The sequence below is a fragment of the Salmo salar genome, chromosome ssa03, assembly GCF_905237065.1.
Source record: "Salmo salar chromosome ssa03, Ssal_v3.1, whole genome shotgun sequence".
In the NCBI taxonomy this organism is placed as follows: domain Eukaryota; kingdom Metazoa; phylum Chordata; class Actinopteri; order Salmoniformes; family Salmonidae; genus Salmo; species Salmo salar.
This window is the reverse complement of record NC_059444.1, coordinates 83,020,149-83,036,639: the sequence shown is the minus strand read 5'-3', so window position 1 is coordinate 83,036,639 and position 16,491 is coordinate 83,020,149. Positions and strand designations below refer to the sequence as shown.

Genomic DNA, 16,491 nt, shown 5'->3' with positions numbered 1-16,491 from the left:
ATTAGGCCTACCACTATCATCCAACCATTAGGCCTTCCACTTCCATCCAACCACTATCATCCAACTATTAGGCCTACCACTATCATCCAACCATTAGACCTACCACGATCATCCAACCATTAGGCCTGACACTATCATCCAACCATTAGGCCTAACACTATCATCCAACCATTAGGCCTAACACTATCATCCAACCATTAGGCCTAACACTATCATCCAACCATTAGGCCTACCACTATCATCCAACCATTAGGCCTTCCACTATCATCCAACCATTAGGCCTACCACTATCATCCAACCATTAGGCCTACCACTATCATCCAACCATTAGACCTTCCACTATCATCCAACCATTAGACCTTCCACTATCATCCAACCACTATCATCCAACCATTAGGCCTACCACTATCATCCAACCATTAGACTTACCACTATCGATCCACCCATTAGACCTACCACTAGGCCTACCACTATCATCCAACCATTAGGCCTTCCACTACCATCCAACCATTAGGCCTACCACTATCATCCAACCACTATTATCCAACCATTAGGCCTACCACTATCATCCAACCATTAGGCCTACCACTATCATCCAACCACTATCATCCAACTATTAGGTCTACCACTATCATCCAACCATTAGGCCTACCACTATCATCCAACCATTAGGCCTTCCACTTCCATCCAACCACTATCATCCAACTATTAGGCCTACCACTATCATCCAACCACTATCATCCAACCATTAGACCTACCACGATCATCCAACCATTAGGCCTAACACTATCATCCAACCATTAGGCCTAACACTATCATCCAACCATTAGGCCTAACACTATCATCCAACCATTAGGCCTAACACTATCATCCAACCATTAGGCCTAACACTATCATCCAACCATTAGGCCTAACACTATCATCCAACCATTAGGCCTACCACTATCATCCAACCATTAGGCCTACCACTATCATCCAACCATTAGGCCTACCACTATCATCCAACCATTAGGCCTAACACTATCATCCAACCATTAGGCCTAACACTATCATCCAACCATTAGGCCTAACACTATCATCCAACCATTAGGCCTAACACTATCATCCAACCATTAGGCCTAACACTATCATCCAACCATTAGGCCTACCACTATCATCCAACCATTAGGCCTTCCACTACCATCCAACCATAAGGCCTACCACTATCATCCAACCACTATCATCCAACCATTAGGGCTACCACTATCATCCAACCACTATCATCCAACTATTAGGTCTACCACTATCATCCAACCATTAGGCCTACCACTATCATCCAACCATTAGGCCTACCACTTCCATCCAACCACTATCATCCAACTATTAGGCCTACCACTATCATCCAACCACTATAATCCAACCATTAGACCTACCACGATCATCCAACCATTAGGCCTAACACTATCATCCAACCATTAGGCCTAACACTATCATCCAACCATTAGGCCTAACACTATCATCCAACCATTAGGCCTAACACTATCATCCAACCATTAGGCCTAACACTATCATCCAACCATTAGGCCTACCACTATCATCCAACCATTAGGCCTACCACTATCATCCAACCATTAGGCCTACCACTATCAGCCAACCATTAGGCCTACCACTATCATGCAACCATTAGACCTACCACTATCATCCAACCATTAGACCTACCACTATCATCCAACCATTAGACCTACCACTACCATCCCACCACTATCATCCAACCATTAGACCTACCACTATCATCCAACCATTAGGTCTACCACTACCATCCCACCACTATCATCCAACCATTAGACCTACCACTACCATCACACCACTATCATCCAACCATTAGACCTACTACTATCATCCAACCATTAGGCCTACCACTACCATCACACCACTATCATCCAACCATTAGACCTACTACTATCATCCAACCATTAGGCCTACCACTATAATCCAACCATTAGGCCTACCACTATCATCCAACCATTAGGCCTAACACTATCATCCAACCATTAGGCCTAACACTATCATCCAACCATTAGGCCTACCACTATCATCCAACCATTAGGCCTACCACTATCATGCAACCATTAGACCTACCACTATCATCCAACCATTAGACCTACCACTATCATCCAACCATTAGACCTACCACTACCATCCCACCACTATCATCCAACAATTAGACCTACCACTATCATCCAACCATTAGGTCTACCACTACCATCCCACCACTATCATCCAACCATTAGACCTACCACTACCATCACACCACTATCATCCAACCATTAGACCTACTACTATCATCCAACCATTAGGCCTACCACTACCATCACACCACTATCATCCAACCATTAGACCTACTACTATCATCCAACCATTAGGCCTACCACTATAATCCAACCATTAGGCCTACCACTATCATCCAACCATTAGGCCTAACACTATCATCCAACCATTAGGCCTAACACTATCATCCAACCGTTAGGCCTAACACTATCATCCAACCATTAGGCCTACCACTATCATCCAACCATTAGGCCTAACACTATCATCCAACCATTAGGCCTACCACTATCAGCCAACCATTAGGCCTACCACTATCATCCAACCATTAGACCTACCACTATCATGCAACCATTAGACCTACCACTATCATCCAACCATTCGACCTACCACTATCATCCAACCATTAGACCTACCACTACCATCCCACCACTATCATCCAACCATTAGACCTACCACTACCATCCAACCATTAGACCTACCACTACCATCACACCACTATCATCCAACCATTAGGACTACCACTATCATCCAACCATTAGACCTACCACTATCATCCAACCATTAGACCTTCCACTATCATCCAACCATTAGACCTACCACTACCATTCCACCTATATCATCCAACCATTAGGACTACCACTTCCTGACCTGACCACCCCCCCTAGGATGAGATAAAGGTCAGTGCTATCCAGAATCCTTGGGACGTCCCTACCCTAAATCCTAACCCCTACCTTAACCATTTTACATTTCATTTCCAATGGTGTAGGGACGTCCCATTGGATTACATAGAACACGTAGTGATATCATGTGTCTCTATGTCTCGACCACTCACGTTGGTGACCACGTCGCTCTCGGGGTCGGTGCAGGCGCGGTACAGCGTGGAGAGCAGCAGCTGCAGGTGCTGGGTGCAGTGGTCCTCAGCATGCAGCAGCAGAGCATACAGGAGCTGGGCCGTCTTGACCCGCGTGCCCGCCACCCAGTCAACCACGTCGCGGGCCAGCGCCGGCAGCAGGTTGGACAGGTTCCTCACCACCAGCTCCCTGCAGCCCAGGCCCGGACGCGCCACTGGGGGGGAGAGGGGTGGGGGAGGTGGGTTAGAAAGTGCATGAAAATGCCTACATGCATCAGCCTACTAAAAAGCACACAAATGGACCAATTAAGATTTACATCTAAGGCTGTGTTTGCACCAATTATGGGCAAAAGATCTGATCTGAATGATTGGTCAAAAGACCAATCATTTGGCAAAAGATCAGAATTGGGCTGCCTGTGTAAACGCAGCCTATAAATCTACAAGTGCTAATAAGTTAACTGTTTTGTAACTGTGTTCTCCTATTTCTAACTGTGTAATAGAGATAGGGCTATGGAACAGTTGTTCTCTGGCCCAGTTATGCTGATGGAGAATTTTACAAGATTTCTTTTCAACAAAACACTTCAGTAGGCAAGAAGGGAACATCATTTGTTTGGTGTTTTCTGCTGTCACAGTGATACTGCTGATGGAGAGAGAGGACTGCATCTTACTCTACAGTCTAAGTCCCATTTTCCAGACATGTACTTTTTGGTTTTACGATTGATATTTCCTCTCCGTGGGACTTGTCAGAGCAAGTGGAACACATTTTTAAATGAATAGCCTCCACATGCTTCATCCCTCTCTCCCACCTTCCCTCCCTCTCTCTCTCCCGCCTTCCCTCCCTCTCACTTTCCTTCAGTATCCAATGAGCAGGTCTCCTCCCTCCCTCGTGAACAGGTCTCCCTCTTTCTCTTTGTCTTTCGCAGGCTGCTAATGAAAGGGGAAGAGGGTGATCAATCCTACAGAATCACACAGGACAAGACAAGCCGTTTCTGGTTGGGTCCCAGTTGTCTGACACTGACCTGTTCAGACAGGAGGGGGCCGTGTTGGATTTATGACTGGCAGGGAGAGAGACTCATCCAGTATCCATCAGCATTATCACCATGTGGAGCTGTAGACTGACCCAGATCTGCACTACACAACCAGACGGTCATGTTCATTTGGCACCAAACGGATGAAAACTGACTAAAACAGAAAGGAACTATATGGACTTGTCTTATCAGTTGCAAAATGTTTAATGTTGCATGCCCTAATGAACATAACCCAGGACGCATATGGGTACCCAACACTTAGCCTACCTATGGCCAGCAACCAGGGTGATCACGTTCAAACTCATCCTTAGCCCCGGGCCTGGGTTATCTACCCTCGCCATCGCAGCAGCACCTTTCTACAGTATATCTGAGGCAGCTACGCTGTCATTATTACTGCAGCCTGCCGGTCAGACACTGGGTTAAAGCCACTGCACCTGCATAGTGGAACTTCCCTTTTAATAAACCCTTCATCATTGTAATCATCTCCCTTAATTGAATTTTTATCATTAAATTAACTCAACATACCCTTATGGATTAATTCAACGGACAGACATATAGGGGGAGTAAAACATTAACAAGGTGAGATTGGGACAGTGGAATCATTTATCCTTCATGCATACAGGCCAGCCCATTGAAATTCAACCATCTTTTAAGAGGCGAGTGACCTGATTAAGATGCAGTGCACACACTTCAACCACAGGTTGTTGCCTGGTCCCATATCTGTTTGTGTCGTCTTGCCAACTCTTAGGGTCATTGAGTACGGTTACATGCACACAAAAATAGGATTATTGTGAAGTCAGATCAATATAATAGCTCCATTTAAATGTTTACATGCTTTGCAAGAAGAACGATGTCCCTAATAATCCTGTTTACATGGACACATCTGAAATCAGGCTACCTGATGGCACTCTGATAAATGCAGAAAATGGCCAATCAAAATAAACGTTCTACCACAGCGACCATGTTATTTTTGTGATGCCTATTTGATTCTGAATTCCGACATATAACGTTTGTGGGAAAACTACTTTCTGAGATGCATATTTTCAGTTTTTCCAAACTCACTTCACTAGCGCAACAGATAGAAGCTTGCACTGCTCGTACTAGCACGTTCAGATCTAATACGCCGCTGTAAAACTCTGATGAAGACCTTTACATGTCCTCAGAATTCTAAAGATTGCTCAGAAAACCAGGTGTTTTCATCAGCGTATGCTTACTTCCATGTTGACCTTGCACCGATTAAGATAAGTAGAGTAAGGTGTTTACAATTGACATGACTTATGCCATACTCAGCCTACTGCCATAACCAGATTAATATCAAATTATTAGTGTGTATGTAAACATACTCATTGTCCCATCTTGACATAAACTGATCTGGGACCAGGCTAATGTGGTGAGTGCGTGTGACCGTCATAGAAACAAACTGCCTTCCCAGTGTAGCCTATGTAAAATAAACTGAAATCAGGTCAGGAGGGAAACGGCAGGGTTGCTGCTCTAGATAAAGGCCTGCTGTCTGTCTTCACCTGCTGAGTGGGATGGAAAGTCAGACAGGACAGACAGACAGGACATCACCTCTCCTTCCTGAACCCAGCAGGGATATGAACAGATGAAGGGCTTCCTCATTCTTCACTACATTGCTGACAGACATTATTAATAGGTAGTAATAAGCACTCGGGGAGGCAACACAGGCTGGGTGTTGTCCCTCCAATGGCCTGCCCTTACAGCTTCGCACACAGGGGTGGGGTGGTGCGTGAGTGGGGTAGTCGTGAGTGTGTGTGTGCCAGAAATAGAGTGAGTGTGTGCGCGTGCATGTGTATGTAAAAGGGGAGTAGGGGGAGGTGGGCAACAGCCCTGCAGGACGCACGTGTGTGAGGGAGTAGGGGGAGGTGGGCAACAGCCCTGCAGGACGCACGTGTGTGTGAGAGAGAGAGAGAGAGAGAGAGAGAGAGAGAGAGAGAGAGAGAGGTGGGCACCAGCCCTGCAGAAAACCCCTCTAGTCTCCACCCAGCCTGCACACCACATCCACACGTAAGTCTTAGTAATGAGGGTGTTAGGGGGCAGAGTGCCGACAATAATCGGCTATTAGTCAAGCACTGTGTCATAGGAGAGCCTTGTATGATTGACGGAGCAGATCTAATGACATAACACATAACCTGTAGAATACGTAACCCGCAGGCCAATAGAGATGACTAATATATGGAGGCTTGGAACTCCACCATGACTAAGCACTCTTGGGGAAAAGGGGAAGAACAGTTGGTTTATGGTCATAGCTCATACGTATTTTTATTTTTTTTCCGGACAAATCTAAAGCAATAATTCAAGGATTTGTATAAAAGTTGTATGCTCAAAGACAGACAAGAAGACAGTACTTCTTATTACAGAAAACTAATGTTATATAGAGTAAAAAAATCATTTAAACCTAGTCCCAACAAAACGAAGACAAAAAAATCCTGTTCCCTCGTTTCCTTTGATTAAAATATAATTAAGACCCCATGATGTGAATAACTGAATATTTAACGAGACATGTATAAAAAAATATTACAATTAAATCAATGCAAGAGAAGAGCAAATTATCCCACGCACAGAGGTGCAGATGATGACTTACTAAAGCTTGGAATTCAAACTGACATGCTCCATTTCACCATGGTATCAGTTTATATTTCAGGCTACAGCAACTAGGACACACAGACAGGAATGTGAGAATCCTGCTATATTACAGCAAGCAGAAGTACAACTGAAGAAACAAAGCATATTTAGGATGGATAGATAGGCTTGATGGATCATTGACAGCACAGCACAGCATCTCTCCCCAGCCCCTACAGCCCTCTCTCCATGCCCAGACTACTCTGACGTCAATCATCGATATCATGCCCTCAGAAGACAGTTCTTCTTATTAATAAAGGCAGCTGAACCCCACGCTGCGTCTGACCTACTTTCAGAGGAAGTACATAACTAGATCGGTGGAGGAGGAGGTGGCTGTACAGAGGCCACAACAACAAATCACACGGTTTACACTGGCTGGTGTTCTTCAGGCTGTATCAATGCACTGATGAACTTTCTTCTTCATTATTGTAATCAAGACAACACACTGCATGGGACAGTAACTAACTAACCTTTCCTCAATGGGCTACATCTACTGAAGGCCTTGTATCTCTCTGCAGGAGACAAAATCCAATATATTTCTTTAGTGATTTGTTTTTCTTGTCTAGCCTTCTTTGTGTGAGAAACTTAACCCTGTAAATATATATTTTTTGCACCAACCAAAGATCCTGTATTCACTTTCTATGTCAATTGAGCGGCGCCATGGTACATTGTTGTTTCGGGCCTCCAAGTGGTGCAGTGGTCTAAGGCACTGCATCGCAGTACTAGCTGTGCCACTAGAGATCCTGGGTTAGAGTCCAGGCTCTGTCATAGCCGGCCGCGACCGGGAGGCCCATGGGGTGGCTCACAATTGGCCCAGCGTTGTCCGGGTTAGGGGAGGGTTTGACCGGCAGGGATGTCCTTGTCCCATCGGGCACTAGCGACTCCTGTGGCGGACCGGGCCCAATGCACGCTGACACGGTCGCCAGATTCACTGTGTTTCCTCCGACACATTGGTGCGGCTGGCTTCCGGGTTAAGTGGGCATTCTGTCAAGAAGCAGTGCAGCTTGGTTGGGTTGTTTTGGAAGACACACGGCTCTCGACCTTCACCTCTCCCGAGGCCGTACAGGAGTTGCAGCGATGAGACAAGACTGTAACTACCAATTGGATACCACAAAAGTGGGGAGAAAAAGGGGTAAAAAAAATGTAATAACAAAATGGTACATTGTTTCATCTCTGCAGTAGTAGTGATGGAGTTCACTCACCTCCAGCAGGGTAGAGGTCAGGTGGGGTCAGGAGGAAGTCCATCTTGTCCTTCAGGTCATCCTCATTCTCCTGCTCCCACAGAGCGCCTGTCTGCCTCCACAGGTCAGCAGCTCGTTGACTGGAAGGGAGAGAGAGACAAATATAATGATAATGCATGTCCATCCCTGCCACGGTGGACCCAGGATTCAAACCCACGCAATGTACAAACAACACAAAAGCCCAGCCTTGTTGGCTGCTACTATTCCCTCTGTCACACCAAACCTACTGTATAAGTAGGTATCTACAGTAATCTGCACAAGCAACCCGGATACAGTATATGCGTATTTGTGGCTGCATATTTCCTAGGTCTGAGTGAGTGAATGGGTGGTATCAAAGGCAGGGTGGTTAAGGACTGGGTCAGTCTTTTGAATTAAAGGCAGTCAATTCAGGAAGTAAACTCAAATTACAATTCAAAATTGGAAAAAACTGCATCTATTTTCAAGGAGTAGAAGCTATTTATTTCAAAAGTTTAAAACAAATTTAATTTTGTATTAAAATCACTTCCTGAATTGACTGCCTTCAATTCGAATTGAGCCCAGCCCTGTACAATAGGTACCTAATCTCTGGGATGTCATCGCTGAGGCTACTCAGTAGGAGGGGGATGAGCTTGTGGAAGTAGGAGTATCTGTCTCGCAGGTGGAGCAGCCAGTCACCAACAACCACAGTCACAGCTTTTCTCACCTGGAGGAGAGAGAAGTGGGATGAAACAAAACATAGTTTCTTAAGTGAGGAAAACACCTTGTATGGTATTGTAGTAACTAAGGGGTTCTCAAAGTTTTTCACTCTGTGCCTCCCTTCCAGCATTGGGGAACATCCCGAGCCCCCCTGCGCGCGCACCAAGTCTATTTCTATGGACACAAGTACTGTTCATGACACAAACTGTTAACACCCCCCATGTTGGTGTAGAAAATGTTGCAGGTTTAAAGCTTATTTCCTACAATTATACACATTTTGTCATGGGGTGCAAAGAAAATGTTGCAGTTTTAAAGCAAATGTTCTTGCAATTCTATACATTCTGCCATGTCTAATGTGTATTCATGTGATATTTGAGTGAAAATTACAACAATATCTATGGGCTAAAAAAGCGAAATAAAAAACGTTAGCTGATATGGGCTAGTTGATCTGGATATTTCTGACAAGTTATAAATAGCTCTAAGTTATGCAATGACTAACATGACAAGAAGAACTGATGATGCACTACCCAATATTAAAAATGTACCTTGTGCATTCTACTATTACAACTTTCAAGAGTGAGTTTAAAGCCGGGCTGAATACATTGAAAAAAAATCTAAATCTATCTTTATATTTATTTATTACTTTTTTTAATTGGGGGGGGGACCCCCGCCAACACCTCACATGCCCCACAGTTTGGGAACCACTGTAGTAACTGTTGGTGTAAAAGAAAAGCAGCCTTTATTGATGTTGGATTGATTAGATTGATCAGTTTGTTTATTTTGGTAAGAAACATTTATACCACATTTATCTAACAAGGAAAATAATAATCTAGATTAACTCAGTAATAACAGAATTAGTCTAATCATTAACACTAAATGTCACTAGGAGTATTTGAGAATTATCTGCCAGATTTGACAGAATTAGTCTAATAATCTAATCATTAACACTGTCACTAGGAGTAGTTGATCTTTATCTGATTTAACAGAGCCAACCTGTGGTGAGTCGTCAAACAGCCTCTGTGCCAGGTGAGAGAGCACATCGTCCACGTTCTTCCCCGTGCCGTACTGGATGACCGCTCCAGTGGCCTCGATGGTGGACACACGCACACGGGAATGCTGATGGGAGACGGTCTGCATCAGGGGCTTGACCAGGCTCTCTGCCTGCATGTGGAAATGTTCTGGGGATAGAGAGAGAGAAGCATTTCAAACAAGATGAATGGAAGGTGACTGTCACTTCATGCCACAGTATAAATTAGGGTACGATTTCCTGAATCTTATCAATACATTCAATGGTTATACATGTATTCAGAGAGACCATACATAGCTAGCTCTGTAGGGCATGCAAATCACAGAGAAACAAATGATTTTGTTTTTGTCCCATTGTCTTTATTTCTATTAACTTAATAAATAATTTATATTTATATTAAATGACAACCTGGTAGAGCGTTGGAGTGTGTACAAAATAACTTAGAGCCACAAAAAACAACCACTCTGACACAGCTTGGTCAGGTGTCCATGCAATGTGCAACCATGGCAACCCTATAAGATAAACTTTAGCTAACTAGTTAGCCTAATGTGTGGGCTAACAAGAATACACACAGTATATTCTCAAGCATCTTACCTGTTCTCGAGCATCTTACCTGGTACACTTTTTGCAAAATGAACAGTGCATTTGCAACTCTCCCTTTTGACGTCTGGGAAAGGGTCGACAATAGTTCTCTGCAATATCTTCATCATATCGTCGAGGTAGGGAGCTAGGTGCCTGCCACACACCTCCACTGTGAGAGTCAGAACCTCCACCATGGACAGCCTAAGTTCCTCCGCGGGCTCCAGGATCTCTTTCCCGCCGAGCCGCTGCGTCAAAGCGGGCATAAGATAAGGCAACGAATCCTCCGGTTGAGGAACACACCGAATAAAATCTCCAAGCATGTGTATGGCAGTCTCTCTGCATCTTTCCATAGGATCTGACAGGCATTTCAGGAGCGACTTCAGCAGACACGTGAAAACCTCCTGCAACACGCCGCTCGAAAGCCCTTTATCAATAGTTTCTCTTTTGATTGCTTCAAGCGCTCGTCTTCTTGTGGTTTTGCTGTCTTCGTTGAGACAGTTTAGATGTCGAGCAAGCGCTCTCAAAACTTCAGAAGCAGCACGTTCTTCTCCGGGCGCCATAGTTGTTGCCATTTTCACTGTTGATATGGCAACGATCAGCGTTGAGACAAACATACTTGCTTTACGATAACTCTAATTCAAACCTTGAAAACTTTATTGACAACTATTGCAGTTACATGCAATGCAGTGGAAATTAATCTACATCTATGGAATAAATATTTGACATAATGTATTTTTGTTACAGAAAGTCATTGATGTGTATGTTGAATAGCATGATGAAATAGATATATCTTATAATATAAATAGTATCACTTATACCATAACAATATAATAACTGTAGTATAACAGAGTTGGAAAACAGTGCTTTAATATCACATTCTTCTTTAGGTTAGGATTATGACATTTTATTAAGTCTGTCAGTAACACAATTTGGCAGAGCCCATTGATGGACTTCGTATCACAGCCTCATAACTAAGCCTCATAGCTAATGGGCAGAAAGCATGAGCAGGTCAGGAGCAGGTCAGGTCTGTCAGTGTCGTCTGTCAGAGAACATTTTCTCTGTCTGATACTGCTGAGAAAAACAAACACCTGCCCTCTTCTTATGAAACTGGTGTATTGAACATGACACGATGATGTGGACATCCACATAAGGAACGCCACGGTACATAATTATTTAAACATTTGAAATGAGTAAAAGGATTGTAAGCTTGTTGCTGGCCTCGTGAGTTGCTTTGCGGCTGAATAAAAAGTGACAGATTGACGTCATTGAGACAGACGCAGAGCGAGCCCCAGCGAAAGAAGCAACCGAGCAGCGGCAGTTGCAGCGGCAGAGCATCTTCTCTAGCTAGAGTAGCCTACCTTTAAAACAACATCCGTAGCCAAGAACCTGAGCATCCCCGGAAAATAACGGTAAGAACCAGAATGACACAACGAATATCTTATCTGGCAAAACTTCAACGTGTTGACGTATTTATCAGCAAATGAAACTAGGCTTGAATATTGCTTTTTGTTTTGCCATGGTTGTGATTTGGTTGTCATCTTATGTGAGAGACATGAAAGATAGTCTCGTGCCCGGAAACACTTAAACAGGTGCTCAAGTAATGCTACTTAGGAAACATTTGATTTTCACAGAAAATTATATAATAGCTAGCTTGCCAATTTTAAATGTTAGACATTGAGGCCAATGATAAGCTAGCTGCCTTACAGTCATCTTCCATGGAAATATGGAGGTTATGGGTTTATGATAGCTAGCTAACGTTAGCCTACCTAGTTTTAGTTTTAAGCTTGCTAGCTAGCTATGTAGAAGCTAGTTTTAGAGGCTAGCTACAGTAACACATCAACCGTGATGGTTCCTTGTAATTTAAATAGCGGAAGTGAATTTGCGGAGGCTTTGTTTAGCTATCTCTGTCCCTAATCTGACTGTCTTTACATATTATTCCATGACAGGCTACCTTGTTGTCAGAAGCTATTACATAGTTTTAAAACCACATGATTTGAGAATGCATCCTTTATTTGACAGTGTTGCTGATGTGGGCTAGGCTATGTAAAGTTGTAAATAGATTGAGGTGACACTAAACAATATGCTCCTGTAGATAGTGTGACTGTAACTACATTGTAACTATGCATTACACCTGCAACAGGTACTGAAGTATGATTTGATCATGTCAAGGTATTGCTTTGATAATCTAGTATGCTAAGTGGTCTTCAACAAGCCGTATTTTAATTATTGTAGTTTGGAGATCCAGCCCCTATCACATTTAAAGAAAATGAAAACTGACCTAGACTGACACACAAACAACCAGGGGCTGATATTTCTCATTCTGACAACCTCTCCCCTTCTTCCCTACTCTTCTTTCTCTCACTCTCACTCTCTTTTTTTCTCTCTTTATATCTCTCACTCTCTCTCACTCTCTCTCTCTCCCCTTCTCTTCTCCTCTTCATCATTTCCTCTTCTACCCTCCCCTCCACTCCTCCTCTTATCTCCTCCTCTCCTCTACTCAACTCTTCTCATCTTCTCCTCTTTTCCCTTCTCCCCTCCTTCTCTTTCCACCTCTCGTCTCCCCCTCCCCGCCCCTCTCCTCTTCTCTCCTCTTCTCCCTGTGTCTGCGCTCTCCTCAACCTCCCCTGCTCTTCCCTACCCTCCTCCTCTCCTCTTTCCACCTCTCCTCTTGCCTCCTCCCCTCTCTTCTCCCCTCCTCTTCTCTCCTTCTCTTCTCCCTTCATCTCCTCTCTCCTCAACCACCCCTCCTCTCCCCCTCTCTGCAGATAAACCAGATAAATAACATGGCCACCTCCTCCTCCCCTAATCTGGAAGAAGATGAGAGTCTGAAGGGCTGTGAAGTGTTCGTGCAGAAGCACAACATCCAGCAGATCCTCAAAGAGTGCATTGTCAACTTGTGCATCGCCAAGCCTGAGCGTCCTATGAAATTCCTGCGGGAGCACTTTGAAAAGCTGGAGAAGGTTTGTGAATTTCCCTGAATCTCCCCTTATTTGCGACCTAAAGCTCCCTTGAAATTTTTTCTGCATCTTTGTTCTTTGAAAATACATTTTTACCAACAATAATATTTATGTTGTTTGTGACTATCTCTTTAGTTTTTTCGTCTATAGTGTCGTTGTGAATGTATGTCAGTAATGTTTTGTTTTGCTTATGTGTGAATCATTTCTGTTGAATTGCACTCTGCAGAAAAGCAAGGATTTGCTATCAACGTATTGACATGTAATACACAAATTAACTAGAAGGCATTGGAATTGAGCTGAGTAGAAGCTATTGTTGTTGTTTCATTTCACTGATGTGGATCCATTTTCATTAGCCGATAGTCTGTTTCATCAGAATACATGAGAAAGGAGACTATGTTATGCCCATGTTTTCTTGTCATATCCTCAGTATATTTGTAAATAAATAGCCTAGGGGTAGCCTAGCTGTCAGTTTCATGATAATACTACATTTGTCTAATTGAGCTTTCAACTCTCCACACAATGGTGGGGTACATTAGCTGAGGGCCTGGGAGCATTAGGGGCACAGAGACAGAGACAGGGATAGTCTGTGCCCCATCCACAGACACACAGGCTGTGTTGTATGGACGTTGTCTATCCACAAGTGTCTGTGGGACAAACAGAGAACGACCTGTTACTGTCTGGTGCCTGGACTGACAGATTACAGAATAGAACTACAGAATGGTGTGAATTTCTCAGAGGTTAGAGAAAAGAGGGGATAGAAGAGGAAATAAAGGAGGGAATCTCTCTCTCTGAATGTATTAGCTCAGGCTGGCACCTCCGTAGCGAGATGCGTTTTAGATGAGCCCAGCTGGTGTGTATATTCAACCTCTGGAGCCCTCAGCCCTTGAAAGAACAGGGTCCTGTCAAAACTCTTTGAGAAGTTAGGATAGTTAGTTATTTATTTCACACACGCCATGTTGAGGATTCAGCAATGGCTGAATTATAGGCTATGTTAAAGGGAAATGTAACAACAATTCTACTTCATATTCTTCATCTCCAGCACCACTCCAACATCAACATATGTGAAAATGATGCGTTTCTATGTTTTGTAGTAATAAAGACAGAGGAAAATAAACCAATTAGTAAACAATTATCTCCCTTTTTTTTTTACATTTGCCTTTAAGGGAGCTTTTTTTTCTATAGAATAGAGTATCTTTATTTTTCCCCAGAGGGAACTTTGGTTGTGGTGTTGCACTGTCGCCGTTCACTACATTTGTGTCAACTTCGATTGACTTTATTCCCATTACTTTCTTTGTAATAGATGTGTAGGCCTAAGTGGTATTGGATTTGGTTAGAATACCCTGAATCTCAATCAGGTGTTTTCTTTATGACTGTTTTTCAACTGTTGGTACGCTAAGTTTTAGTCTATTACGGAACTGTCCACAGAGAGGCCTGAGGTGTCATCTGATGTGTTTGAATACACTGGGCTCTCAGAGAAATGAATAGACCACAGAGTTGTCTGGTACACTGAACGGTGGTAAACCCAATAGCCCATGGTGACTGTAGGTCTACAACAGAAGGAGTGATTGTGTGACAGGATCAGATACAGAAAGGGGATGAGGTAGGTGAGGACTGAGAAGTGAGCCTAGGGTTGGTTTTGCAGTCTACTCCCGTCAATGTGTGTGTGTGTGTGTGTGTGTGTGTGTGTGTGTGTGTGTGTGTGTGTGTGTGTGTGTGTGTGTGTGTGTGTGTGTGTGTGTGTACGTTTGCGTCCGTAAGGGGTGATTATCCCAGTGTGAATTTATGGGAGTCATCTGATGATACTTTACTGTGTGTTGGTTCACACTCCACTATCTGATGATTCCTCTGACCCAGTTGCATTGTTAAGGCGATGCAGTGTTGAGTTCCTCAGTAGGGTCTAAACCCCTCAGACTTCTAAAATGCTCAGTAGCTTTTATATTTCCCTTCTTGTCGTTTATCTGAGATGAGTCTTCCGCAGCAGCTTACAATAAACACATTGAATACATGGAACAACCAACACATGACTTAAGCACAGTAAGTAAACGCTTCTTCAATGCATGCTTTGGTTTTTACCCTAACACTACACAGCTGATTTAAATGATCAGCTAATCATCTAGCTTTGATCATTTTAATCAGCTGTGTAGTGTTAGGGCAAAAACCAAAGCATGGAGCCCTTGGGATTCCGAGGTCCAAGTTTGGGAAACGCCCCTTTAAACCTAGTCCTGGACTAAAAAGCATGGTCAGGCTTAAGCTGTGTCCGAGAAGCCAGTCCTTAGTGTTAGTTAGTTATAGTCACTGTGTTGGAATAGAGTGGTCGCTGGAACTCCGAATTCAATTACACAATGGCTTTAAAAGAAGGCCTCGTTCCGGTCCAGAAATCACCATAGGTTTTTGCTCTACAACGGCTGTAGCTGTAACTAATCCTGTGTATCCTCCATCCTCCTGTGTTGTGATATTATAGAGGATTACCCAGGCCAGGGAGCGTGCAGCACACAGCATGTGTCACAGGGATTGTAATCCAGCTCTTTCATTCATTTTCCAGATTATTATGGTTGGCCTACCCACAGTACTTTATGCTGGGTTTTTATGCGTGATAATTTACAGTTAAGAGGTGTGTGTTTGTATGTGTCTCTGTATGTGTGTGAGTGTGTGCACGGTACACGTGTGCGTATCTGCGTATATGCACGTGTGTGTGTGTGTCTCTCTGTGCGTACCTGTGTATGTGCACGTGTGTGGGGGATGGTGCCCCTGTCCTAGCTGCAGTGCTAGCCCCAGCAGGTTTCTGTTGTCAAGGAGACCATGGAGCATAGTGTGAAACAGAGTGTTGCTAGTCTGGTAGGGCTGAATCTAGAGGGAGACAAAATGCTGCAGAGAGAGAGAGAGAGTGTAAAGTTAAAATGCAAATCGGATCACTTAGGCTTTACCATGACATGTATATTGGAGATGCTGCCAAAATGATATCGAATGCCTGTCCATTTTCTATCATGTTTACATGATCTTTACAGATAATCTGAGTTTAGCCTATACGACATTATCTGACATGACCTGGCTCAGATGCTTCTTTATGAGATGGTAAATGATTCTGAAGGATCTTTGTCTTTGTTACATTAAGTAGTCCACAATGCTGTCCACATCCTTTAAGAACATGTAGCATACAATATGAATCCTCAATATGTCATGTTGT

The 16,491-nt window shown here is 43.6% G+C and overlaps 2 protein-coding genes across 2 annotated transcripts in view; one reads left to right on the top strand and one right to left on the bottom strand.

The window, feature by feature from the left end:
- The window catches only part of LOC106606483 (dynein axonemal assembly factor 5), a 78,989-nt gene extending 68,043 nt beyond the window's left edge, over window positions 1–10,946 (bottom strand). Inside the window, exons 1-5 of the mRNA XM_045715633.1 lie at window positions 10,382–10,946; window positions 9,735–9,919; window positions 8,624–8,748; window positions 8,028–8,146; window positions 3,140–3,372 (exon numbers count right to left, since the gene is read on the bottom strand). Of these exons, the coding sequence (XP_045571589.1) occupies window positions 3,140–3,372; window positions 8,028–8,146; window positions 8,624–8,748; window positions 9,735–9,919; window positions 10,382–10,922 (1,203 nt within the window). The 5' untranslated portion in view covers window positions 10,923–10,946. The remainder of the gene's footprint in view (window positions 1–3,139; window positions 3,373–8,027; window positions 8,147–8,623; window positions 8,749–9,734; window positions 9,920–10,381) is intronic.
- Window positions 10,947–11,448: 502 nt separating this feature from the next.
- LOC106606482 (cAMP-dependent protein kinase type I-beta regulatory subunit) overlaps window positions 11,449–16,491 on the top strand; it is a 248,907-nt gene continuing 243,864 nt past the window's right edge. The window contains exons 1-2 of the mRNA XM_045715631.1: window positions 11,449–11,759; window positions 13,116–13,310. Of these exons, the coding sequence (XP_045571587.1) occupies window positions 13,134–13,310 (177 nt within the window). The 5' untranslated portion in view covers window positions 11,449–11,759; window positions 13,116–13,133. The remainder of the gene's footprint in view (window positions 11,760–13,115; window positions 13,311–16,491) is intronic.